The sequence below is a fragment of the Topomyia yanbarensis genome, chromosome 2 (assembly GCF_030247195.1).
Source record: "Topomyia yanbarensis strain Yona2022 chromosome 2, ASM3024719v1, whole genome shotgun sequence".
In the NCBI taxonomy this organism is placed as follows: domain Eukaryota; kingdom Metazoa; phylum Arthropoda; class Insecta; order Diptera; family Culicidae; genus Topomyia; species Topomyia yanbarensis.
The window spans coordinates 85,012,753-85,040,653 of NC_080671.1; the positions used below are offsets into that span (position 1 = coordinate 85,012,753).

Below are 27,901 nucleotides of genomic sequence, written 5' to 3' on the forward strand. Positions count from 1 at the left end.
TTACTTTTCTCGCACTTTGGGTTTGTTGATCTCTATTTTTATTAATAGTTGTTTCCTCAAATTTAATAATTAATTTACTTTAATTACTATGTTACTATATAATATGCTTCCACTTCCCTCCCTTTCATCATTGCTTCCGATCTTCGCCAAAAAAGTGTTACAAGACCTCTTTGTTCTTTTCTAAAACGCCCTGTTATCTTCGTCTCAATATAGAATATTCAGTAGAAGATTTTTGAAGATCCTTATGATTGGTTCGCTTAGAAGTTTACGTGTTTTAATGGATAGAAGTATAATCGGATCAACGAAAGTTGCTAAAACATTTTAGGATGAATTGAACGTAATACCAAAAAGAAAACAATGAGCTGGCTATCTTTGTACAAAGTCAAGCAAAAGCTCGGTAGAGCACAACCAATACACATAGGGACGAGATGACCCGAAAACATATCTCATCAAGCGATGTTCATACTTCACCGCGACAGCGATCTGCCAAACAGATATTCATGCGGTGTGCCACACAAGCGAGATTTCACCCATTCCCTCCGGATATCGCGACAGATCGCTGGGAGCTATTGTAGTGATCAACCTAGCTTCTAGATACATTGAACCAAAAAAAAATAACTGGGAAGAACCTGCGTTTTTTGGTGGAAGCAGCAATGCAGGCGATGTTTATAGAGAGAAATTTTCCGAATGCGACAGACTTGTGCGGAGCCCACAGGCATTCGTCAGTTAACTTTCATTACTTCAGTGTCTCAATGTATCGTTTTCTTTTTAATCCGTCCCTTGTCTACGTCGACTGTGAATGTAGGAGTGTACGCGCATGTGTGTGTATGTCGGTATGTGTGTTTGTTCGTTTGTATATGTAACAACTGTGTGTTTTGGCGTGTATTCCCGTGCAGCAGCATATGCTTTTTTCTTCCTTCATAGTAGTACACATCACTATTTTTTCAGTTTAAGCTAGATACACATAAACTTTCCTATCTTCGGGCGTTCGCGCCAGATATTCGCGCTCGATGAGACCCTCTATTCTCTTCTTGATGATTACCGGTGAGGGCATAAACCGACTCTTCAACTGGGTGGTCACATCCGAAACCAGCAGGTTGTGCTGTTTAGCAAAAAAAAGATGAAAAAAGATAAATTAACAACAACAAAAATCGCCTGTGATTTTACGGGCTAGCTAGCGGATACTCACAGCCATCTTCTTTCGCGCTTTCATTATTCTCACGATTGCGGCCTCGATTTCGTGTTTCCGGTCTTCATCAACCTTGCTTCGAGTTTCTTTCCGCTCTGGCTCCGATTCGCCCTTAGCGGCTACGGTTTGGATTTTGACCCTGCGAGGAAAGAAATTGTAAAATAGTAAGTGATTACAATAGTCAAATTTGCAAGTGAGTTAGCCTCTTTTTTAATTCGTAAGGTAGATATCGAGGATTGTTCAACAGTTCCAGGTGTCACAGGGAAACATTCACTTAGAAGCCGGATGAAAGTACCCCTCCAGAACGAAAGTTGTTTATAATAATTCTATTCGTGATTCAATACCTATGTATCCATCATAAACTCAAATTGAGGTTCTAGATATCAAGCATATTCCAACAAATCATAATAATAAACGCTGGTTTTCTTGCCATAGGAACAGATGCCTTGCCAAATCATGATTTTTTTCGCGACTTATCCGCGAAAATAAACTAAAATCTGCCAGGGATTGCAGAATTTGAGCACTAGGATGTGTTTGAAATCAGCTTTCGCATATGGTTCATCGTCGATCATTTTCGTTAGTACCTGGCCGCTCAGACCCGGGTGCTGACCAATGTTTGTTGTTTGAGACTTAGATTGAGTTAGTTTATTTGCTCGGTAAAATTTGAAACCTTCTAGGAGACGCATTCGCCGCGTAGCAAAGAAAATTGAAATAACCGTGCGCTGTGAATGGCAACATGACTGCGAGATGAATGGGTTTCTGTTTTTCTGAGTGCGCAATGAACGGCATTCAAGAAGCAATTTAGTATTTTTAGTTTTTTTCGATGGAGTTATTGAATTTTAAAAAATTACTGTTTCCTGAAAGGGAATCGATTTGTCAGGGCGATGATAAAGCATAAATTCGGATCGAAGTTTTTGATTTTTTTGCACAATAATTTGAAACTGGAGATGGTTCAGGTTTTCCAATGATGGTTCGATTAGGGCGGAAAGAATCAAGTATTGCGCCGGTGTAATCACCAACGGGTCAGTTGTCCACAGCGAACAGTGGTCGTGAGTTCAATACTGCTTCAATTTCGGCGAAAACAGTTGAAAACTCCTCGAAATTGAGCTTGACTTCCCTACGATACGTTTGAGATGTGTTTTGGTGGACTTGACCGCCGCTTCCTAAAGTCCTCCAAACTCGGGGGCATCCGGTGCATCGAAAGCATCTCACGCGACGCCGCGTGTTTTGACTGATAGTGGATCGAGTCTTGAGCGGCCAGTATCGTTGCCGCATGGCATTCATTAAGGCTCAAGTTACCTCAAGGCTTGGTAGTATGCGTAAGAAAAATTGTGTTCAGCTTTGCCACCAGATTATCCATTTAAACCTTTTCAAAACTCTAAAAGAAGAATATCAGTCGATTTATTAGATCATCAGGATTCAATTCATGCAAAATACCTGCTGGAAAAACCATTGGCTTAGCTGGATGGTGGTTTTGAAAAAGTGGCTGTGATTTTTTTTCACACTACCACACCGAGCGGGGGTACGCAACACATCTGCGCAATGAAAAAACCACAGCCACTTTTTCAAAAGCACCATCCAGCTAAGCCGATGGTTTTTCCAACAGGTATTTTGCATGAATTGAATCGTGATGATCTAATAAATCGACTGATATTCTTCTTTTAGAGTTTTAAAAATGTTTATATGGATAATCCGGTGGCAAAGCTGAACACAAATTTTCCTACGCACACTACCAAGCGTTCAATTCTAACACATGCTTAAAAACGGTAACTTGAACCTTAACCCACTTAGACCGATGTGTAGTAGCTCGACGTACATTTCACGGATCATCATATGCACCAGGGAGTCCTTGTCCGGCAGTGATAGGATGTCGGCATTCGAAAGGGAGTTTTGAGCGGTTTTACAGACAACCTATTTGAAGCAGTCCATCTTCGAAGAAAGATCGGAGGTTGGCAATCATTTTGCAGTGTTTGTTAGTGTATAACTCGTTAGATTTCATCCCCCAGGTTGACGATCTGGATCACTTTGATTATAGCCTCCTTCAATTTGCGCAGCTCACGAACGGTCAAATTTCTACGAGTTTCACGTTCGATAGATTTCTTACGGCAGACAAACTGCCAAGCGTATCCGATGACTCGTTGCAGTTTGCGAAAGCTATAAAAAAGGGGAAGTGGTTCAATTTTCACGGTGGGTTCGGCTAGGACTGCTTTCATTTGTGGCAAATCTGCAACTGGAACGGCTACAGGTGGTTCAATATGATAGACTGCGCAGGCGAGTAATTCAGGATCGTATCATGAGGTTGGCCACGGAAAACGATGGCTGGTGAGTACAGGCCAAGAAGATCCTAGAACTTGGCGACTTCGGCGTAGATCAACCGCTAGATTTCAACGTCTCTTGTCGCTAACTTTATCTGGTTGGAGTAATGCATCTGCCTCTGGATCCCAGAGCAGACCCAGAACCTTGATGACCTTATTCGCTCCGCATTCTTGCAACGGCACACTTGGAGCTTACGTACTTCGGGTGGTACGTGTAAGAGGAACTCTGCCGAATTGGAACACCATTGGTGGGTGGGAAAGCCACCGCGTGCCAGCGGCTGCTTCAGTTGCCATTGTGCTTCGATAGCTTCCGACACCGCTCGGTACGAGCTTATCGTCCATGTAGACCTTGTTTTTTATTATTTCGGCTGCAATCGAGTAATTATACTTTTCTTCCATAGGTAAATGTGCCAGGCATCGCATTGCTTGCTATGGAGCCGATACTGTACCATAAGTAACGGTGTCCAGTTGTAGTACAAGCAGTGGTTGCGAAATTCGTTCACGCCAGAGGATTCCTGATACTCTGTTGATGTTTAGGTGTCATCAGAATCTGACGATAAATTTTGGAGATGTCTACTGTGAGAGTTATCTTGTGGGTGTGAAATCAAAGCATGATGGAGTACAGGTCGCTATGCATTATCGTACCGATGAGGAGTACGTCGTTCAACGCATTATTGGATGGGAACGACTTCGCGTTGGCATCGAATACCACCCGACATTTTGTGGTTGAACTGGAGGGCCGCAAAATGGCGTGATGCGGTAAATTAAAAAAAATCTGGCCCTGCGGGTCATCTGATTCGGTCACTTCGTGACAATGACCGAGAGTGTCGTTTTCATGGAAGAATTCGATGTACTGCGTTTGGAACTCGGGGTTACAAAAAAATCTCTACTCTAACCTTAGAAAACGCTTCAGTGCTAAATCTCGGCGATCGTCCAGTTTGGCAACGGTTTCTTGATATTACTGTACCAAGAACTTCCCTGTCGGATCTCGTTTGAATGTGGACAGGAAATGGGTTCTTCTCTGGAAAGCTTGGGGATGTCCGGCAATTACTCGACTTTCCCAAACCACTGCATCATGGTTTCGACCTCTTCGATGGAGGCTAGGTTGGAGTGCTGCACTGTAGCGTCGGCGACGTACGACTCCTTAACGGCACCAGCCACCCTAGGCGAGTTTCTCGCAGCTGTAGCAGCTTGTCGGACAGACTTAGATGTCTTGGCTTCAGCATATCGACCTTATAAGCATATCCACATTCTCGGGAGTATGGAACGCTGGATTGGCTAGGACTTTTCCCTTCAGAAGGCGCCATTCACTGACGTCGATCTTAGTGGTTGGGATTTCTCCAGTCATTTTGGCTGTGACCAGACACTCGAGATTGTAGACACTCTGGATCGGAATTTAACCATAATCTTGTCACACATCGCAACTCATTGATTCCGGTATTAGGAAAATTGGTTCGCTGCTTCTTAACACCCTAATGGTTGGCCATTTTCACCGTAATAAATTTACTTGGGAGCCGCTATCGAGAAGGCCGCGACAGGGATTTGATTGGCCATGTTTGTCAATGACATCTACCACTGCGGTGAGCAGTAGTACCGTTTTCGCACTTTTGGCGAAATAACTGGAGGAGGATGGAGAAACTTGGTGATCTATCGGATTGGGTGCTTTCGGTTCATCGACGGACAGTGGTTGCGGCTTGGGCGCTTTAGTTACCATTGATGCTTTTGTTTGGACGTCACGCTCTGGAACTGGCGCCACAACAAAGTGATATGACTAGCCTTACACTTGCGAGTCGACTTGGAGGAAAAACTTCTGGTGCGGAGTCCTTTTCGAAGCCACTTGCAGCAAGTCCCACCGATTCGCACCTTCTCTCTCTACTATGATGTGAACAAAGAGATGAAGGTCGAGCACTGGAAGTTGCGGTAGGAACCGCCGCAAAAGTCGCGAGCCGGTTCGGTCTTCATTGGGTTTTCTGAGGTTGCATGACTTTTCTGGAATGGTTTCGGCCTTAAGGCTGTTGGCTTTGGATTATTCACAGCTGGAATTTGTATCTGGTATCCGTTTCTACATTTCTCCGGAATTTGGGCATTGGATGTCAGGAACTTGATGATTTTCTCGTAACTCGGATGCTCCCCCATTCACAACCATGAACACGGCCATGTGTTCCGAAACACCAGTTATCTCTTGCTTGAGGTAGCACAGGCCCTCTATACGGCGGGTAACCTTGTTCACCAGTAATCGCAACTCTTTGTGAGATTCAGACGTCATCTTGTTGAGAAACAGCAAATCCCGGTGTGATTCCACAATCACACGCACATTTTTGAATCGCTCGGTGAGAATGGCCCCGGTTAATTAGTAACTACCAATTCCGGTTGCTTGAACGACGAGGGCCTTGTCGAGGTGATACAGTTTCATGGCTTCAGTATCACACGAGTTTGCCATCAGATCCAAAAAGATGGCCTTTAATTTTAGTTAGCTGGGTTAACTGCCCGCAAACGTAGGAATTGGCCTTTTAGGGGTTGCTGTTGGATAATGATTTGTGACTTTGAACCCGCTGCTCAGTCCATTGCAACTAGTAGCAGCTGCTGTACATTCGTTGAGACCAGGTCAAAAAGGTCCTCGAAGTCCGGGTAAATTTCCGCTTGTCGGTACAAAGACGCATCCGGGAGGAACGCAATCACCTTGCTGCGAAATCCATTGTACTCCTAATATGCTGCAGACAATTTGTGTTGCTTCATCAACGCTAGACGGTTGCGTTTGATGCAAAATATTCCGCTGGATGCTCATGATTCGCTGTTTAACTTCCTCTCACTGACGGAAGAGTGCCGCCAGTCCTTTTGTTTCGGAGGCTCAATCAGATCAAACGCATTGACGACGGTGCTTTATCTTTTAGCTTTTTGGATACAAACCACCAGCGACCAACGTTTTGCAACCGATCTTCTCTTGTTCCGACGTTATATTTTCAGGAAGGTGGCACTTCAATTCACCGGAGACAAGGGAGATTGTAATCCCCTACAACAAGTACATTGCCTGATCTATTGGTTTTGTCAAGAATGGTTTGGATGGCAGAGGTGTGAACGTTGTACAAGTGCACAACATATTCACAGAATTCACATCCAGGAATATTTAGCACAGTCACGTTTAGATTTTTCTTTATCACGATGATAACACCATCTCCGCGACGTGGTTGACTGGTAGAAGAGTTGCGATCGCATCGATAAATTGCATAATACCCAAGTTTTGGTGAGCACGATAATGTCGTAGTCGCAGGACGTGAGGGTAAGCAGGAAGGCTAACGTTTTTGTTCTCATTCCACGAACGTTTTGGTAGTAGACGGACAGGAAATCTTCAGAAATCGAATTAGCGGGATAGATGGATTAACGAGAATCGAATCGGAGCTTACTTAGATGTTAATGACGTCTCCGCTGTCATCAGAGATGGAAACGAAGTTTGCGGAAGTCTCCAAAAATTCTGACCAACTCGTTCTACATCCTCGCATTCACGGATCCGAATACTAATAGGCCAAATCCTTTGTCTTAAGAATGACACATAGTTTTGATGTCACACAATATTTTAGGTCACGAGGTGTTATTACCGGAGTTCCGGAGACTGAGTCAAACAGTGCCTTGACGTTGGTGAAAATATCAGATTGAATGTCAGCGAATATGGCATCTTCGATTTTAGTATTTTAGAAGAATCTACGTTTTGAGCTGCCGAACTCATGGATACTAAAGCATTCGACAAACGAAATGCCCAGAATATTTTTGCAGGCCTAAAACATCCAAACCAGATGGCTACTCGATGTCAACCATTCGTTATCCGACTGGGTCGGTGTAAAACTATCTTTAAAAGCCTAGATACTCTTTCTGTTTAGTAGAGTTTCATTCGTACTTACTTGTGGAATTTAGACACGAAGGCATCGTTCACGTAGAACATATTTGTCGGTTCAATATCCTTCGACTTGGGTGTCCGCACCAGCAACCTCTGCTGCTGTTTACCCATCGACAGTGACTGCAACGCCCGGATCAGATCCTTGCCGGGAATATCCGTCTCCTGCTGGATCTCATCGTACGTCAACCTTTCCCGGTTGTTGAACAACATCAGAACGCACATCTAGAATTTGGACAATTAAAAGTAGCCGTAAATTATACTGTATTTAAGATGTTTAAAGTGTTGTGAACCTGATAAGTTGAGAGTTGCAGTACATGCTTCCTAGGGGCACCTAGAGCTATTGGAGGCACCGTCGAGGCGGAAACGACAGCAGTACTACTACAAGCTCCATCAGGATTTTCCTTTTCAGCTTTCACGCCGTAGAATTCGGCGTTCATGTACACTGTGCCTGTGGTGATAGATTTGGTCAACTATGTTGTTAAATATTAATTAAACTATAAATTACCCAGCTGCGGTTGCAACGTTAGTTGCCGACCCGAATGTTTTGCTAGATAAAAACGTTTGAACGTTTCGAATGCTCGCCTGGGCGCCTGCGGGATATTACAATTCGGCGTTGCCGACTGAAACAAGTAGGATATAACGATTATTAACAAATTATCAAATTACTGCAATGTTAACAAACCTGTGTTGGCCAGAAACCGGTTGTCAAAATTCGCACCGATAGCTCGACACCATCAAGGGCAGATGGGTCGTTGCTGATGTGGTTCTTAAATTCCTCCATCACCGTGTTAGATACGGACATATCCTTGAACATGCCTTCCAATTTTGAGGTAAATTGACAACCGCATTCAGTCTACAAAAATAATCAGATCAACGCTAAAGTCAGTAAAACGTGATATGATTTGGAAACACTTACCTTTAATTTAGATATCATATTCTTCTCAGAATCATCACTGACAGATTTATTCAGAAGTAAACGTTTCGCGAGATGTGCCTTGTAATATCGTTCAAATACGTCCTTCTCGAGTAGATATCTGAATAATACCATGGTTTTGTCCAGGATCGTTTCAATTTCTTGTTCAGACATCTAAAAGTACCCGGATTAGATATAGACGAATTGGGTTAAAACTAATATTATAACATACTCCTTTGCACCCCTTCTTCAGTTTATCGTCTATAAATAGCGATAGATACTCAGGCGACTTGCTGTTCAAGTTGAGGAAATGTTCAAAATCAGACGAAATCATGTTCTTGAAGATTTTGTCATTATTGAACGAGTGGTGCAAGAAGTGATCGAACCGATCCTTCAGATCCAACAAATTTTGCACGAACGTAATAGGATTCGTTCCGCTTTCCTCCTCCTTTACCAGATTTTTGCCCATCGAACGCAAATGCTGCGAGACGCAATCCGCGATCGTTTTTAGCCCACCAACGACTCGCGAAAACAGTTTGTACATGCAGGCCAAGTCATCGGTCTTGGTATTCTTTAACATGTACACTACACCGGAGTTTTCCATTTCAACAATCGTGCGCATATGCTTTTTAATAAGCTCATCCTCAACGACTTCCACAATGCGACACTCGGTACTCTCGTCCAAGTACAGTTTGGCTCGTTCCGCTTCTTCTGTGATGCGAGCTTCAACCCGCCGGATGTACACGCTGGCGCTATTCTCCGAGAGGAACTTCTGAGATTCGAGCTTGTAAAATGCCGCCGACTGTGTTAAAAACGGTCGCTCAAAATCCTCCTCATATACCCAGCGACTGTTGATGCCGAGAACCATCAACATTTGGCAGGCGTTCTTAATGGCAATGTGGTCGATAGCTTCCCCCTTCCGCTCACACATGACCATGCTGAGTAACGTTTCGCGCATGTGATCTCGAACGCGTCCATACCGAACAACCTACAAAACAAAAGTTTAAAATTATAGTACCCCACCTGTTCAGTCTGTTTGCTTCCTTCATCTAACCTGGTCCCGGAAGATAATCAACCCAAGGTTGTACACATTATCGACGTCATTTTGTTGTACGTACACCCGATCCATGTACATCAGAATGTCTCGAATCATCACCATCGAGGTTTGGTGATCGTTCCATGCCTGATTGAGCGTCTGGAGAAAATTACAATTGAAACTGCGCAACACCTCCTCCCGCACCTTTGTCTCGAGGTGCAGTGTCACAACATCCTTCAGACCAGTGTACAGCCGCTCGCCGTGCTTGTGTAGCACCATGGTGTACGCATTCCGATACAGCTCCTCGAACGATAGTCCCGAGTTGTTCTTCTTCTGAATTTCCTGGATAGCGTTTTTCAACAGTGACCAGATGGACTCGACGTACTTCTCGTCCATCGTCATCTAATAAAACAGAAAGGATTCGAATGAATATTGTTACTTGTTTTGAGCAAGATAGCGGTGTGGTCGGTAGCAGTACGTAAATGAATGGAAACTCGGCAAACACCTCGCACCAAACCGGATGCGTTTCGTGCAAAGGAACCGTCTTCCGTCGGAACATTCTAGAGCGAAGTGTAGTTCTAATTTGTGTTGAAGCTCCCACCAACACACCGCGACGGCCGTATCCGCTCGCTAACGGTTGATCATTGGTAGAGATTTTGCGGTTGTTGATTTGTCCACGAGAAATCTTGTAATAAAAAGGAATTATCGAAACAAAGAAACACAACAAGATGAGGTAGCGATGGGAAAATTTTGAAAATCTGTCAAATTTACATTGAATCCTAGTAGACTGAAAAAGTCGGTATAGTGCGATGCACTGATCGTGGTTTTTTGCAATTTCAGTACGAAGTTGTGAAACCAAATTAGACTGAGATGAGCATGAGATTTTCCTTCTCGCACTAATACTATACTGCCTCTATCTATATTCATAACTGTCCCATGTGCCATGTAATACCCTATACAGATGGGACTCACAATCTTTTTTTATGCCTTTACGGGCAGCTAGGGCCGAGGGTGGTGGCTAGCGGGTTTCATACATCCTTGTTCTGACGGACGAAGCTATGGTGCCTTGAACACAGGCAACGCAGATCCAAAGCCATCATTGAAATGATAAGTTCTGCGTTTGAGATGTATTTCACCCGGTTGCCAGACGAATACCTGTAATTATTACGTGTGCTTTTGTATGTATATGTCTTATTGTGAGTCCTACTGTGGTGGTTTGTGCGTGGAATGTGTAAGTTTTGGCGTTCGAGTCCAGGGGTGCATATTTGTCTGAGTTGGCGTGGATGCTAATTGCGTATGAGTGTGTGGATGTTTTTTCGAGAGTTGTTCTACTGGAGCTGTGGAGCTAGGATGTCGGAAGTGCTACACGTCAGAATCACTCGCTACAATTGCAGACGAGATCAATTGCAGCCGGTCGTGATTATAAATGATATTTATTGTACGGTACAGACATGTGCAAACTCAGGAACGTCACGATCGCGTGCATCATCACCAACGGCTCGAGCGTTTGTCCGTTAACGAGCTCGATCGCGTGGGCGTTTGTATGTCGCGTGTGCTAGCGCGCATGTAACTTCGCATGTATAAATTCGATTTTATAACCGTGCTTCCATTCGCATATTCGCGTGTGTTTTTGATGATTTGATACTTAATTTTTGCAGTATGGCTCAGATGCTAAAAGAGAGTGCGTTCTTCCATATCACTTTCGCGTATTCGAGACAGGCATGATTAATCTCCGCGAAATGCCTCGTGCATGCATTCTTGCAAATAAGACTATTGACGCGCGTCTCATATCGAACTTGAGATATCTGTACTGTCACAGTTACTCTGACTATCGGTAACATAAACAGGAAATATATATATGCATTGCTCGGCATATCTGCCGCATAACAAAGTCATCACCTACTGATGATTTCAAAAGCGCTGTATCATATTTTAGTTGATGTGGACTTCCACACATTATGGGCAGTGATGCAAGTGTTCATCATATCTTTTGAGGCTGTTCAGACATCAATCTTACGGGCAAAAAGTGATGGTACCTTCAAATTATCTTACCATCAAATAGATGACCTTTACGTATTCCAAGTCATTCCAATCAGTACAAAACACATGGTACTATTTCAAATTTGATAGCCGACGTTTGCTGAACTCCCCTTCAAAATAATTTGTTCCGGATTATGTGGGAATTTTTTATGTGACCGAACATTTCACTCTATATTTCCTAGACCATATAGTCGATCAGTACGAAATTTTATAGACGTCTATGGGGATAATTTGCCTTTCATTTGGTACTAAGTTCGTGGAAATCGGTCCAACCATCTTCGATAAACTGACGTGAGTTTGTTCAATTTTTTTAGGTGGCCACTTTTCTGGGGCACTTCCGGAGCCGTCAATGATGGTCGATGTAGTCAACGAGACTTCGGTTGGCCGTCAGTTACCTAGAACTGCAAATGCAAGTTGTTTGAGTTGTTTGACGCACATTTTAGAGAAATTTTAACCTTTTTGCATCCATCGCGGTATCGGTTTGAATCAAAATTTACTATGTGACCACATGCCACAACCTGGTTGTCTGGAACCGGAAGTCAGATTGGTATGAAATTCGACAGCAATTTACGGGGATGGAGCACCTTCCATTTGAGATTAATTTTGGTCAAATCGGTCAAGCTATCTCCGAGAAACCGATGTGACTGTTATTTTGAATTTAAATACTACCGCCGTGGCTTCCGGAACCAATGATAGTGGCTAATGTGACCAAAGAGACTTAGAACGGCTGTTAGTGACCTAGTACTACAAATCCAAGCAGTTGTTTTTCGGTTGGTCACATTTTGGAAGAATTTTTTTGCATCGCAGAACGCGTTAAAATGTGTGATCGTACTCATCACCTTATAATTCCGGAACCGGAAAACTTCAAAGAAGATAAATAAAATACGGATCGCCGCCAGTTTTTCAAAAATTGGAAAGAATGGCGTCACCCGACAAGCAACGTAGCGAATTGATTTTGCGCAAGCACCTGGAAAATCTTCTACTCTCTCATCGATACATCGGAAACAACACGGAATCGTGCAGTCAACAGTGAGTCGTGTAATTAAACGTTACTAACAAACTCTGAGCATCGAACGGAAGGAGAAATGCGGTCAGAATGGATGTTCTATTAGTGATCAGCATCACAAGCGTGTAGTGAAAGAGTTTAAGCGGAAACCCAATACTTCGGCCAGGGATGTGTCCAAGTTTTTCGTTCAGAGAGCCAAGAACCGGGAGGGATTTCAACCAAGAATAGAACCTCTGGGAACTGCTCCCATGTCGTAAGAGGCGACTAACAACATGCTAGGAGTTCCTAGGCCGACGTTTTGCTCCGTACCGAAGACTTAATCTGGACGGACCTTAAGGTTTTCCATATTACCCTCTTTCCAGTCTGTATTTAGTGAATCACTGACATATACCTTTTCTGATTCGCCTTTCTTGATTGTGTACCAACGTTTTAAGTTTCTTCTGGCGGTTGTATATTAGCCGTAAATGACGAAATCTAATTCTACACTAAGTAACAGAATATATTAATATACCGGCACTTCCACGCCAAGGTTTAACTTCCAAAGCTTTGGTTTAAAAACCGTTTTTAAAAAATGGAAACTTTCATGTAGGAAATTTATTGAATTGGCCTAAGATGGAGCTGTCGAATTTCACAAAAAGCTTTTTATGTTGCAAGTGATCTGTAGTTGTGTTAAATTAGGTATTTTTCTATTATATTTGGAACCGTCTACTGACAAATCTACATTTACGAATACCTCCAAAAGTGACTCCTTGAGGTCTCATGAAGGCCTGACACTAGCTTTATGATACTTTTGCTTTTCTAAACAGTAATAAAAATCTCAACATTCAAGAACTTCACTTTGTCAGAAAATGTAGGGCCATCGGAAGCTAAAACTTCGTAAAATCGCACTCCTGGTCCTTTTTTCAGTGCAGTACTCTACGTCACTCGTTCAAATTTGCACCGCTCTTATGGTAGTCGGTATTTGCTAGTATTACTGTTCTCCCATCCATTCTGGTAGTCAAACGGTGGGATAGCAAAATTCTTACAAGTTTCCTATCTCATGCCTCCACGCGAGTCTAAGTCTATTGATGATATTTGGTCCTTAGACCGCAGAATGAGAGGGTGCGAACAGAATGAGAGGGTGCGAACAGATCTAGTCGAGAAAACATTGCCGTAAAAATGAATAGTTGATCGGAAATTAGCCCCAATACGACTAATCTGACTAGTATCTATGAACACGGGTCAATACGTATTGAAAATTCGCCGCGTCTGTTGTTATGAACCTAATTTAAAGCTCCGTTATTGCTAACAAGCCCGTGCATCAGGTTAACAATCCTTTATATTTCCCTTCAGTGTTCGGTATTATCGCTCGTATACTTGTATTCCACAAACAATCCGATATGGAAAATAAGAAATACTTTCCTTGATTTATAACATCTCTCGCTATTTTTGCCTGTATAATGTGTTATCACTCGGTAGTTTTCAAGCCAATAAATATATCGTAGAGAAGAAGTAGCGAATTCTGTCCAAATACTGTTGCAATAAATAGTGATCCGGCCCATTACGCGGATAAGATTAGCTTTTCTAGGCAATACTCCCACGGTCGGCCGTGTGGAGTTCAAATTGCTTTTGTTTAGGGAACATAGTATACTCTCGGTAGCCGGCTGCCCAGAGTTTAAAAATAACCAAAAACTAAACAAGATCATCTCTTTTTCGAGTGATCGTGCACTCGAAGACTAACTAAACAACTACCTAATAAAACATGCTTTACAGGTCGCATCGTTTGCTTGGAGCGAATCCTAGACCTGATACCCTTCCAAACCACCAACTCCGCGACACCTATGGAAGAGTCTGATGAATCGTCGTCCTTCCGTTAAGTAGGTGGAGCATCAACACTTCCCGTCTACCTTATCCTTTATCCTTCCCCGTGAACGATGGAGATGGGGGCGGCCGGCAATGATGGCTATCATGCTGTTGAGATTTTAATATGGGTCGGATTGGTATGAATTCCTACTTACCACTTCCTAAGCAACTCTTATTAGATAATCAGCAGTCAAACATGATGAAGTCAGTGTGCAATCCGCCAAAATCATCGTCACAACGCAACGCAACGCAACGCAACGCAACGCAGAGAGCCAAGAACCGGGAGGGACTGCATACGTACAAAGTGCAAATGACGAAGCCTCATTGCATCATCATGGATGATGAGACTTCCATCAATGTAGACTTCCGGCATCTTCCGGGGCTACTGTTCTTCATCTGGCATAATAAATGAAACATTTTGTTATACAGTGGATATCCTACATTCTATAATCTGTTGAAACGATTTATGTACACTGCAAGCGGAACCAACAGTTAAAAGATCTAAAAAAATCGGAAAAGACCTTAAACTGGAGACACTAATTAAATCATACAAAACAGATGATTGTATTGACTATTTAACAGGTATAACTTTAGTATTAATTGCTTCTTAGAAGAAATTTGTTTTTCGAGAGTTGTCCTACTGGAGCTGTAGAGCTAGGTTCTCGGAAGGGCTCCCCGTCAGAATCACATACTACAATTTGCAGATGAGACAGGCAATGTCGCCCACTAAAACACTGCTTTAGGCCAATTGTAGCCGTCCGTTATTCTGAATGTGATTTTCATTGTACGGTTCAGGTATGTGCGGACGTAGGGACTCGCGACCGCGTGTATCATCGCGAAGAGCTCGAGCATTTGTATGTTTTGTTCGATCGCGTGTGCGTGTGTATGTCGCGTGTGCTAATGTGTGTGAAACTTCGCGTGTATAAATTCTATTTTATAACCGTGTTCCTTTCGCATATTCGCGTGTGTTCTTGGATAATCGCGCGCGGACCGTGAATCTAATACTTTAATTTTGGTGTACGGCTAAGATGCTAAAAGAGAGTGAGATCTTCCATATCACTAGAGTTCCCGGTGATGTCGCCGTGTTGTCTAGTGGATATGAGCTTAATTTTTTGATTGGTCCTACTGAATGTATGGACCTAAGTTATTAGGACAGAGAGTAATGGTTTCCGTACGTGACCGATTCATGAGCGATCTAAAACGGACGTTTGTAGGTTCGCGTTTCAGACAGCGTTTGAAACTTCGTAAGTGCTAGGGCAGCTGACCCAATAGTTGCGATAGCATGTATAGTTGTGATAGTGATGAAAATTTGTTGTTTTTGATCATTTAAATAACGTTAAGGGAAAAATATCAGTTTATAAATTTCATATTTCTAATATTACTTCGAATACTACAAGATTTTGTGCTGTAATAGTATCAAATATCTGCATAAAATGCTTTTTCTTTGCGGACTACATAACGACGGTAGCGCGCTAATCATTTCGCTAGCAGGAGTAGTTTTTTTTCTATGCGTATAACTAAGTGAAAACTAAACCGATCGTGTATATTTTTACATATACTTTCTACTAAGAAGTTAAACCGTACTTTCCAATATCAAACGTTATTGTTTTGACTATTCTTTCGTATAAAAACGTGTATTACAACTATTGGGCCAGGGTAACCTAACATGTCGGTATAGTTGTAATAGTAAAGCCAGTTGTTTTTCTAAGTCCATAACTAAGTGAAAACATAACCCACCATGCATATTTTTACATATTCATTTTAATACTAAGTTAATCTGTACTTTTCTTTTTTTTTTTTTTTTTGAGGTCGCTAGCCGTGCATTGAAGAATGCCTAAAACTCTGAACTAGGCCCCGTCGAGTCCAGTCCGTCATCTGTCCGTCTCGTCCTGTCGTGTCTGGGGCTTCCAGGTTACATGCATTCACCAGACGAGACTAGCTTATGTCAGCTTAATTGTGCACTGGTTTCGTAGAATCGAGGCGATCATCGAAATGATAGATCCTACGAATGAATGCACTTGGCCCAGTCACCTGTCGAGCATTTGTATATTTACGTGTGTGAATGTTTACGTGTGTATGAGAAGTGTTGCATGTTAAGATATGTGTGTTATCTGTAAATAATATGTTAATACAAATATGCATGATGTTAAAATAAGGCATGTGTAATATGCTACTTACAGTTTGTTGTTCGTTCCTACTTATCTGATTCAATTGAGTATGAAAGTACATTTCAATTTTTCTAAAACCTGGCGACGTCTGATGGCAGCGAATAGTCATTGTTGACAGCAATGTTGCCCTTTTATGTTAAATTATCTCGGAGAAGTCATCAGAGGAATATGACGCATGAGATCGAAAATAAATAAAATAAAATAAAGAGTAGAGTTAGTACTGTTATTGAATATTAATTGAACAACACATGTACCATGCAATAAAACTACTTGGAATCGTCCAAATGCCAGAAAATGATATATATATTTACCATTAACGACAATTAACTCCGTTAGAAGTTTCTCATGCTATGCTGGACGGGAATGGATCGTTGACGTGCATCGGTAAATCAATCGTACCTTCATTTATCCAATCCGAATGAATCGAATCGAATGCACGAATTGAACACCAGTAAAAAATGACCAACGAATCCCAAGAAGGATTCCCCACTATTCCATCATATAAGTCAGTTCTGCATCCATTCCCTGGTCCACATGTCACAAATACTCAGACGCCCACATACACAGATAGACACACGGCTAGCACACAACTGTACACTAGTACCAAAAACCACAATTATTACAACACAACACAACTAATAGGGTTCTACTGTTATTTTTTTTTAATGCGCCTGTGCACGTTGCCGAGGTCGACCGACAAATCGACACACAATGACTTCCACTGCGAGCCGTGCTCACAAAGACTGCCGTTAAGCTGTTGAACAATGTCTGCAAACACAGCCCACAGAAAAAGTCAATCCACGGCGATCTGCCAATCGGCCACGCCAGTGTGCGCAGGCTCTTAGTTGACTGTTAGTTTGGCCTGCTGCAGAGTATGAAAAAACACAAAACATAAAAAAGGTCCATAAGCCCTCTCGGTCTCCTCGATGCACCACTATCGAGGCGCAATGCAACAACCATCCTAAAGCAGGTGTCTGCTCAAATATGCTTGAAGATGTTTGCAATACCGTCAAACCCGTCAACCTATGAGAGGGACTAAGTTAATCTGTACTTTTCAATATCAAAAGGTATAGTTTTGGCTATTTTTTCGCATAAAACGTGTATTACAACTATTGGGCCAATACGGTCTGCCATGTCGGTATAGTTGTAATAGTAATAGCTTTATTTTTTTAACTGCAAAGCTAAGTAAAAACAAAACGCAACATGAATATTTATACATATGCATAAAAATAAGTTAAACTGCAGTTTTCAGTATCAAACAAATAGCTTTGGCTATTTGTTCTCATAAAAACGTATAGCACGACTATTGGGTCAAATCAGCCTGCCATGTTGGTATAGTTGTGTCACCTTTTGCTTTAGTTGTACTACCATTTCCGTTCACATCAAAATTCTTTTTTGTTTCCACTGCTGCTCACATACTCTTATTCTGGTTCACTTTTTAATCGCCTACTCTCTCAGTCCAGCTACCACTGATATGAGAGTTGTGTTTCTTTCTATTCTCTACATACATAGTTTGGGAATATGTAACATCTTTTTTCCATTCAAAAGATTGGGGTCGTTTTAACGAGGTTGACAACTTCAAAGTGACAATAAATTACGAAAATTACGTTTAATGGAAAAAAAAGAAATGAGTACACAAGTAGCTAGTTGTTAAATTGATTATTCGTAATTGTCCTCGTTTATTATTTTTACTCTTCATGATTTTTAAACAACAACACAAAAACACCTTTAACCTTTAAAAACCAAAAATCAAATTTGTTACAATTGTTTCAGAAATCTGTTATTCATCGTTACGGGACCATATGATACTTTGACATCCAAACGGCAACCCACGGCCCCACGAGAACCTGTTCAGGAATGTCCGTTTCGGGGTCAAATTTATAAATGGTTTCCAATACCGGATCATTCCTCTTAAACATCCGAAATACCGACAACCAGATGAATTCATCCGGTTCATTTTCACAGAGTCTAAAAGTAGATGGGTTCCTGAATCCAAAACAGCTAAAAGAGTCAAAATAGGTTAGAAAATGCCGCAGTTATGAGCATTTCAGTTTTTGGGAACCCGGGTGCCCTTGTCGGCTGTTATGGGGTAAAAAATCTAGAAACCCTTGCTCAGGCCCCCGTTTTCAACATCATCAATTTTATTCCCCAAAACGCTAAGCTTGGGGATGTTCTAAGATGTCACTAAATACCAATCCCCAGCTTGGAGAAGAACACTGGAATTTCATGAATTGAAATATGAAAAGATACCCGGGTATCCTGTCGAACACATTACTGTAAAACCAAAAAACTGAAAATACAGTAATCATTGTTTATACAATTTATACTGTTATACTATTAGAATTCGATAATATTTAATGTTCGAATCATTATATTCGTTAAAATGGCACGAAATAACCCATGTGGATGAGCGAAAACAAATATTACAACTATAGGAACAAAGACTTCCAACTATAGGAACACTATCACAACTATTGGGTCTTACACAGCGTTTCCTTTTTTTAACAATCTGTCAAAAAGTAGAGGTTTAACTTACATGTATGGATTTTTTTTAGCTGTAGAATTGAAAAATCTTTCAAATAAATACAAATACATAGCATATATAAGGAAATTTGAGTTAGTTTACTTTTAAAATTGCTTAGGCGTTGGCATAGTTCATCCACTATTGGGTCATCTCCCCTACAACGTTCTCCTTATTACCGCGAAGGGCTTAAGCGTTTGTATGTTAACGTGTTTGACACGTGTGCTCGCGTTCATGTTCATGACTTCACGTGTACAAGACTGGATTTTGTAAACGTTTGGCCATTCCTATATACGCGTGCGTTCTTGGATGTTCAGGTGAACCTTCATTTTGATAGTTGTCGGTGTACAATTCACATTCTGACAGAAAGTAAGTTACCCCATATCACTAGAGTCCTCGGTCATGTCGCCATGTAACGTGGTGTCCAGTAGATATGAGAGCTTTCTTTTTTTAATTGATCCAATTGAAGGCATGGACCTAGTCTGCTGATATCAAGGATAGAAACATCCTGAATTGACCGATTTATGATCGGTCACTTCCGGATGTATCTATCCTGGATATCATCGTGTGATCGAGTGCGGGAGTTTTTAGGTTCGCGCTTGAGACATTGTTTGAAAATTTATAGGAGCTGAGACATTCACTTTATCATGTTTACGAAATCGCGGGTGTAAGTGCCGTGGATGGTCACGAAGGGCTCAAGCATTTGTATATTAACGTGTTTGTCACGTGTATGTGACTTCGAGTGTATAATTTCGATTTTATAATGATATTATTCTTGTTTGATCGCGCGCGAACCGTGAGTCTGATGCTTAATTTTTAGTGTATGGTACACTAGAGTTCCAGGTCATGTCACCATGGAGTGTGTTGTTTAGTGAATATGAGCGTCACTTTTTTGAAGGTTCAACTAAAGACTTAGTCCAGACTGCTAGGACCGAGGTAAGACTTCCGGACGTGACCGTTTCATGATCGCGCGAGTGGTGGATTGATGTTTGAAACCGCGTTTGGAAGTTTATAGATGCTACGTTTACTTAATTACCCTGGTTTTTTCATGTAGGCGAAATCGCGGGCGTAAGCTTGTGTAGATTATTGCAATTGCATGGTCGCGTTTGTGGTCAGGTTTGTGTTATCGCGAAGGCCCCGAGCGTTTGTACCTATAGGAGTATAGATAGCGTATAGTGGAGATATACTAATAAAAGGAATCAGAACATGCCGAATAAAGAAAAAAGATGTAAAGAGCTTGATTAGAAGTGTATATATTGATCGATACTATTTTGGTATACATCAATAATAGCAAACTAATAGATGTACAAAAGAAACAGACTAAGTAGAATAGAAAAACACAGGTAACATGCAATCAAACTCGTCTAAATGCAGCAAATGTTGTATATTTATCATTAACGACAATTGCATGCTGTTAAACTTTCATAATGCTATGCTGGTCGGGAATGGACGTGCGTCGGTAAATTCATTGTACCCTAATTTATTCAATCCGACTTTCCCGAATGAATAGAACCAAATGCACAAATTGATCACCAGAAGTATTAGCCACTATTCTATCATATACGCCAGTTCTGCATACATTCCCTGGCCCAACCGTCACAAATACTCAGACGAACACATAAATAGATAGGCATACGACTAGGACATAACAATTGTACACTAGTACGAAAAAGCGACAACTAATAGGTTTCTACTTATGCATTTATTAAACTAATTTAATTATTAAATTAATTTGATTAGTATATGCACGATGACGAATTCGACCGATAAATGGACACACAATGACACCCACTGTGAGCCCCGTCCACGAATATCAAATCGTGGAACAATATTTGCAAACACGGCACACAGCAAAAGTCAATGCACGTCCACCCGCCTGTCGGCCACATCACCGCGCACAGCGTTTGTATGCGCAGGTGCAGAGTATGAAGAAACATAGAACATACAAAAGGCGCATAAGCCCTCTCGGTCCCCTCGATGCACCACTATCGAGGCGTAATGCTATAACCATCTCAAAGCAGTTTGTCTTTAGCTGCGTGTATGCCTGATGATGTTTGCAATACCGTCAAACTCCTCAATTTGGGAAGGGAATTGCTTCTTAGAATTAATTGTAAATTAAATAAAAATTGCATTATAGATTAATAAATTTAGTTTTCTGCTGTGTATTTTCGAAACACTAAAAAAAGGTTGCGCCTTATGTTAAGTTTTCCTACAGTATGTTGGATTCTTCGATATCTTCATTCCATAAAAAGTTACAGTCCAAGAACAAAACCCGGTTCACAATCCAGTTCTCTAGCCCATAAATACATGAAAAAAATAATTTTTTTTTATTTGGCGAAACCTAACAAGGATAAAACTTTTAATTAAGGTCTGGGTCAAAGGAACAACTCAGTTATTGTTATCGAATTGTTATTGAATTTGCGTTTCGACTTCGTCTCATCAGAATCCGACACTAACTTAGTTAACGGACTAAGCTAGCGCTGGTTGACGCTAGCTCCAAACGGTGACACAATTTTTGTTCCTGAGCAAACCCCGTGATGTCACGCAAGAAAAGAAGTTCATTTTAAGCTGACGAGAACTAATGAAATCGAAACATTTGTTTTGGCTTAGCAGGCCAATGCAAGATGCAGTATGCTATATTTCTCCTTAGGGGAGAACAATTTTAGTAAAAACTATGTTTTCTCCATCAAGGAGAAAATTGTTTAAAACCATCTTTGCGCGCGAAGAGCACAAAAGCTATAACTAAATTAGTTATTGAATTTGCGTTTCGACTTCGTCTCATCAGAACTCATGATATATTTAGAAGGATAATAAGAGCATAATGTTAATCGTTGAAACACTATTTTGGAAAACGACAACTTACTGGTCCGAACGAATAGAATAATTTGATAAGGTAGAAATTTTCATGATCTGGAGAAATGATACGTCTACGGACGGCGGATGTGTGTCGTATGACCATTCCCTACAAATATAAACAATTATGCCAAATGTACATTATGATAAATGATCTTCAGTGCGATCACGTTGTAGAACTATGCCAAATGTCCGTATGAAAAAGACCCATAGTATAGTCACTTCTCAAAATTATGCCAAATGTCCGTTATGATAATCGTCCATTATGCCAAATGACTTTATGCCAAATGACCCACTCCCACCATTATCCTACTAAGACCAAACAATACGTATTTCCCCTGCATATTAAACTCCACGGTGTCAGTTCCTAGCATACCAAACTGAACAAAGAAAAATTAATATACTTTACTTAATATATTATAGGTTAACAGTTTAGCACTACTCGGGGGAATTTTGTCGCATAACCACTGCTCTATCGCCGATGTTATGTGAATCTTTTTTTTTTGTTTTTAGGCAGGCTGATAGGACTGCAGCTTATAGTTTAGGGAGTCTCAGTCCGTCCCGCAAGGCAAAATTCGCAAATTGGAACGAACTGGCAACTGTCTGCCAAGTAAACACTGGTCCTCGGGAAGATGACTATATTTTGCGCTTGTTTGTCACGAAGTGTGTAACGTCAAGTCCTCTATTTTGTCTAGTCCAATGTATCCTGCAACTAACAATGCGTGCCAAATTGACGGTGATGTAGCTGATTCCGCTACTGTCTTTTTCCTTATCTCCTCTTGGGTCCCTAGGTCTGAAGCGGATCAATCGACTATTAAGTAAATCAGAGGCCGCTGGTAACCGTAATATCCACGAATACAAATTTCCTTTTTTGCAACTACGCTACCAGTTATTATTCCTGTTCTAGTATGTATTAATGATTGTTTTGTTTGGTTATCAGTGATTATTCAAAATTTTAAAATATTACAACTATGTCACAGAGAACAGACATCCAGGTTCGAGCAAACAAGTTTTTGTTTTACCATTAAAACAAATATCCGCTAGAATACTCCATACTGGCATATCCCAATATACTATGACGGTTACTTGAACATCAATTGTGTGGTCCACTGTCAGTTCATTAAAACTCACGCTTGCTACACGGAATAACCACAGAACCATCTCTGGTGGTAACATCACAATTGCCTTTAGATGCGCCGTAAATGTTTTACTCAACTTTTACGCTTGGGATGGACGTCTGTTCTCTGTGTCTAAAATGATAATGCTTCTCAGTTTTGCACGAACCGGAGGGAACTTGGCCTTAATCCCACTGCTCTGTTGTCGATGGTACGTGACTTCATAAACACTGTCTCGCAGAAAAAAGAATGGATATTGCAAATTGTTGTTGGTTTTATTATCCCCGCTCCACTATCCGAGCAAAGTCCAACATCAAAATTACAGCAAATAGACAACATATTTTGATATCAAGCATCAAATTGAATCCTTATTTTGATATCAGTTTAAACTTTTTCAGATACGACATCATATTTTGATCTCATTTTGATGTGCTTACATTTTTAGAAAAAAAAATGTTTCTTTCTATTTCTTTAACAAACATCAAATTGATTACTTAATTTGTTAACAATGAATTATTTCACCATCTCAATGAGTTTTTAATTTGCTTTTACTGATAGCATGAATAGTTTTCTGTTTGATGTCATAGTGCAATTTTTCTGCTTTCGATTTTGATCTTTTAACCGTTAAAACGACCAAAATGATAACAACCTGAGCAATCATTCCCTACTACATCACAACATTAAGTTAAGTTCTCAATTTATTATCAGACTCTGCTCGGGTAGAACGGCCCCATTCTCACAGCCACGCCACCCAGCGACTAGATGAAAATTTCCTTCCAGCCACTAAGCGACGCGACTGCGAGAACAGGGCCCTATGTCTCAAATCCATTTCTTGACAAACATTCGACCAGGACCCAGAAGCCAACTGTCAAAATTAACCCCGGGGGGAAATTCCAAACAAACCGCTAATCGCCCAGCACTGCCGTTGATGGTAAATAAAAGAGAAAAATTTTCCTCTTTCGTTGACTGCCACGCACCGTGCGTGGGTAACAACGGCTTCTCCAGAAGACCCCCCCTCTAATCTTTTATCCGAATTTGTCCATTAGTCGCTCTTTGTAGTTGTTTTGAATTGGATGAGAAAATATGGTAACACAAGAGTAGTGTTTTCAAATTCTGAAAAAAACTTCCCTTCATTAGATATGTAAGAGACATTTACCCCTTATGTCGAAGACAACGAATCCCCGAACAATCTACTCGAACTAAATGCTCATTTGACTTAATAAATATTCGACACGAGCAAAGTACACCGAGCTGAGGAATCGACTCGCCCTTTACAAGAGCCAGAAGGGACTGGTCAAGCGAAACAATCAACGTTCTTCCAGGTGCCAGTTTTCTAAACCTGAATCAACCATCACATCCGTCAAGTCAAAGGGTCGACAACTAGCAGAAACCAACCCCGTCCAAGTGAATTTACTAATTCACTTGTAATTAGGAACACACACATACACCAACCAGTCATGGAGACATCCGAAACTATGAGAATGGACCACACCAGTCGAAGGCCACAGGCCCGATACTAACTCGCAATTAATAGCGAAAATTCTAATAAGGTGTGACAATTTCCATTTCGTGTAGGTAGGACACAGTATAAACAGGATGTAATAACTGATGAGGTAGAAATTAACAGACTAATATAGCATGTGAATATTCAGTTCATCATCAGCATGTACCACGTTCCCTGCGTACGAAGAACGCAGAAAGCCATTCCTTCATACTACACTAGCGTAGCAGTAATTTAAAAACAAAAAAAAAACTCTAAAGATAAATAATATGTTGACAAAGTAATTTTCGGCCCATTAATTATTTGAATGCGTATAAATATGAACAATTTCAGAAAGATAAACGCTAGTGGGATGGGATACAGGCCAACAGTGTTTCAAACAGAAATATATGTCGTTCTAGAATGCTCTTACGTATGTCTGAAAAGAAAATACCGGTACGCAAATATCTGCATTTTCTCAGATAGTCAGGCTGTGCTCAATGCTTTAAGGGCTCCTACATGTCGCTCGAAACTAGTATGGGACTATGGGAGTGTATTCTTGCACTCCCATGATTGGCGGAGAAAAGTCATATTAATTTATACTGGGTTCAGGGACATTGGTTGTGGTGTTCCTAACTGGGAAGAGTGTATATCTCAATAACGACAATCCCTCATCAATAGTGATATGTTATTGTATACACTCAAGTTTTTTTACGCGGTTTTTTTTTACGCGGATTTTGAAATTTACGCGGTTTTCATTTACGCGGATTTTGGAATTTACGCGGTACCCATCAATGAGGTTCCCTTTATCGCGGATTCTTAAATTTAAGTGGTCTTCATTTACGCGGATTTTGAAATTTACGCGGTTTTCATTTACGCGGATTTTGAAATTTACGCGGTTTTCATTTACGCGGATTTTGAAATTTACGCGGTTTTCATTTACGCGGATTTTGAAACTTACGCGGTTTTCATTTACGCGGATTTTGAAATTTACGCGATTTTCATTTACGCGGCTCATATCCCCCGCGTAAAAAAAAAACCTGAGTGTATAGTACACCAAGATTAAGAAAGGGACATACCACAATAGATCTAAATACTGGTCGCAGTGGTTCGTCTCCTACAAAAAAAATCAGAAAGAACTTAAGAAATTTCAGTATCCAAATTTTAGCAAATTTATTATTTTAGTCAAAAGGTTTGGTTTGAGCCCTGATTTAAGAACTATTCGTAAACCTCAAAGAGATCTCAATATTGTTATTTATTAAACAAAATTCTTACCCTTAAACCAAACTCAAAAGTGTTACCCTTAAACCAAGCCGGAGCGGAGCGATTTGTTCCCAATGCTGCCGTTTCCAATCAATCTACCACTGCCCCTACACGCGAAGCAGTCCAGTTCGACTATTACATGGAACTGATCCGCCATTCTGGGCAGGGTGTACCGTATCATGATGAATGAGCTAACAAATGATCACACTTACCGGGAAAGCCCGAATCCGCATTTTTCCTTCCTTCTTCTGCGTCGAAATGCGGTTCATTTTGAAGCGAATCCAATCTCCTTTCCTCGACAGACCACTCGCGTTGGGTCTGTCTAGCCTTCTCCTCGGCGACGAACTGGCTGAAAACCGACAATAAACAGCAGATTGGAAAATCTACTCGAATTTCCTCCGTACTCCTACTCACAATCGAAATTGCACTCACAGTCGGAGTGTTTCTTTACTTTCTTTCACTTTTGTTTCTTGCTTCCTTTTTTAATTTGATTATCAATCAATTTGCATCGGATTCCGCTGCTAGTGCTATTGCCCCTTCCTCTTCTTCACTTGCCAGCTTCCTACTTTCTTGCACAGAAACACACACTCACACAAACTCGATGCTGCTGGTTTGGTGAGATTTTCGCTACTTTCCGCTTTGTTGCCAGCATATGAACGATAAACGATGACCGAAAGTGTTTTTCTTGGCCGTTCCCTTCAATATTGTGACTGCTGGGGACAATGGTGACCGTGTAGTACTATCACTGTGTTGGTAGCCACCGTTGATTTATGAATGAATCGTTCGCACTTGATCACATTCATTGTGTTTTTGAACATTGCCTGCTTATTGTTTTGTCTCGGCTTTCACTGAACTACGAATAAAAACTGTGAAATTTCTGCGATTACAGGGAAACAGCCTTATATGTTCTTGGGTACTGTTATTGGTGAAAATGATGAAAATCACTCTGTCATTGCTAACCCATTCAAAGTTTAAATATATATTTATTTCTTGAACCTATTACGGTGCTATTCGAATAATGAAGTTCAACAGATTTTCGGGATTTGTCTCTCATTGATTACTGATTTCAGCTTCTCAATTGGGTATAAGGCCCAGAAAGTTAGATATACATCCGTAAGCCTAAGTGGGGCTTTTCACAAACCTCAATTGGCACTAAATTAGTGCCGTCAATGTCAGAAACATCTATAAAATATTTGGACATTAGTGTAATATCTCACTTGTAAAGGGTGTTAAGATCCATTATAGTCGCAAGTAATTTTCGACTTTCTAGGCTACAAAAAACGGGAAATCGAGAATATCCAAGTGGTCTTAAGATTATCTCTGAATAGTCACACTGACGTGATAGCTCTTCCGTAACTGATTTTAGCCTGTTTATTGCCTTAAAGGAACCCGGAACCAACAATAAAATCCCTACCCAAACGCTGAACAGTATTGTTCGATATTTTCTCTGATGCAAATAAATTTCCACCCTTTAGATACTGCGCTTCCATTTGACTTTGTAGAAAACTCTTCCTCTGTGCAAACAACAGATGACGATTTCACCCGCCCCAACCTCGTTTGAATTTAAAGAGCACTTTTGTTCAGATGCGTGTTATACAGAGTATATGCCAGTGGCAACCGCGGTGTCCAGTCATCGTAACCTCGTTGAGACCAACCTTGATTTTTCAGACTTGAAATAGCTGTTTCTATCACGTCACCGCATTGAAGCTGTTTGCCTTCATATGCGAACCCAAAAACAGCAAACAAAAAAAGTAAAAGATCACAAATCGCCAACGACAGAGTGTAATGTAACGATGACAAAGAATTTCATGTGAATGCACTAGTTCGCTGAGCACTAATCTTTCATTTCACAAACTTTTCCGTGTTATTTTGGTTTTATTTCTGCCGATTGAACAGATTTTTTGGCCCACACCAATCAGCCGATGACACTCCGATGACGATGATGATTGGAACACTAGCACATAAGCAAGGAAAAACCTTTCATGACTAGACGAACCGAAAATAGGAACCTAATTTTCGTTGGCCTATTTTCGCCCGTAACTAATCCGAACGTACCCGAAAACACCTGCAAACGCTCGACCACGATGTGGTACGCGAATCTTACACCCGGAAGGGTCTTTACGCACCAGAAAATCTCTATACGATCGAAATTTTCTATTTTACAAACTCACTGCCGTCGTTGTACCGTAATGGCGACCATGTTTTTTCTTCCTCTTCGCACTGCGGTGTGTGCGGTGCGCTCTATTAGAAGCTCGAAAAGCAATGATGTTC

At 41.1% G+C, this 27,901-nt stretch overlaps 1 protein-coding gene across 9 annotated transcripts; it reads right to left on the reverse strand.

Moving 5' to 3' along the window:
• LOC131678693 (cullin-3) lies at positions 1–27,901 on the reverse strand. 9 transcript variants are annotated; one of them, XM_058958953.1, is made up of 12 exons: positions 27,686–27,866; positions 26,045–26,483; positions 25,843–25,979; positions 9,361–9,744; positions 8,539–9,294; positions 8,310–8,480; positions 8,076–8,246; positions 7,899–8,013; positions 7,684–7,841; positions 7,398–7,615; positions 1,190–1,328; positions 1–1,102 (listed from the first exon to the last, which is right to left on the reverse strand). In XM_058958953.1, exons 3-12 carry the CDS (start codon positions 25,897–25,899, stop codon positions 950–952), a joined length of 2,322 nt encoding a protein of 773 aa, XP_058814936.1. In that variant the 5' UTR covers positions 25,900–25,979; positions 26,045–26,483; positions 27,686–27,866; the 3' UTR covers positions 1–949. The 9 variants fall into 9 exon arrangements, with proteins under 9 accessions (XP_058814936.1, XP_058814940.1, XP_058814931.1 ...); XM_058958957.1 differs by having other exon boundaries at positions 25,843–26,483; positions 27,802–27,901; XM_058958948.1 differs by having other exon boundaries at positions 25,843–26,483.

Coding starts and splice junctions, on each gene's coding strand:
- LOC131678693 (XM_058958957.1), bottom strand. CDS start 25,899: ATGAACCGCATTTCGACGCAGAAGAAGGAAGGAAAAATGCGGATTCGG. Junction 9,295..9,360: donor TGATTATCTTCCGGGACCAG/GTTAGATGAAGG, acceptor TTTGTTTTGTAG/GTTGTTCGGTATGGACGCGT. Junction 1,329..7,397: donor TTCGTGTCTAAATTCCACAA/GTAAGTACGAAT, acceptor CTTTCCTCGCAG/GGTCAAAATCCAAACCGTAG.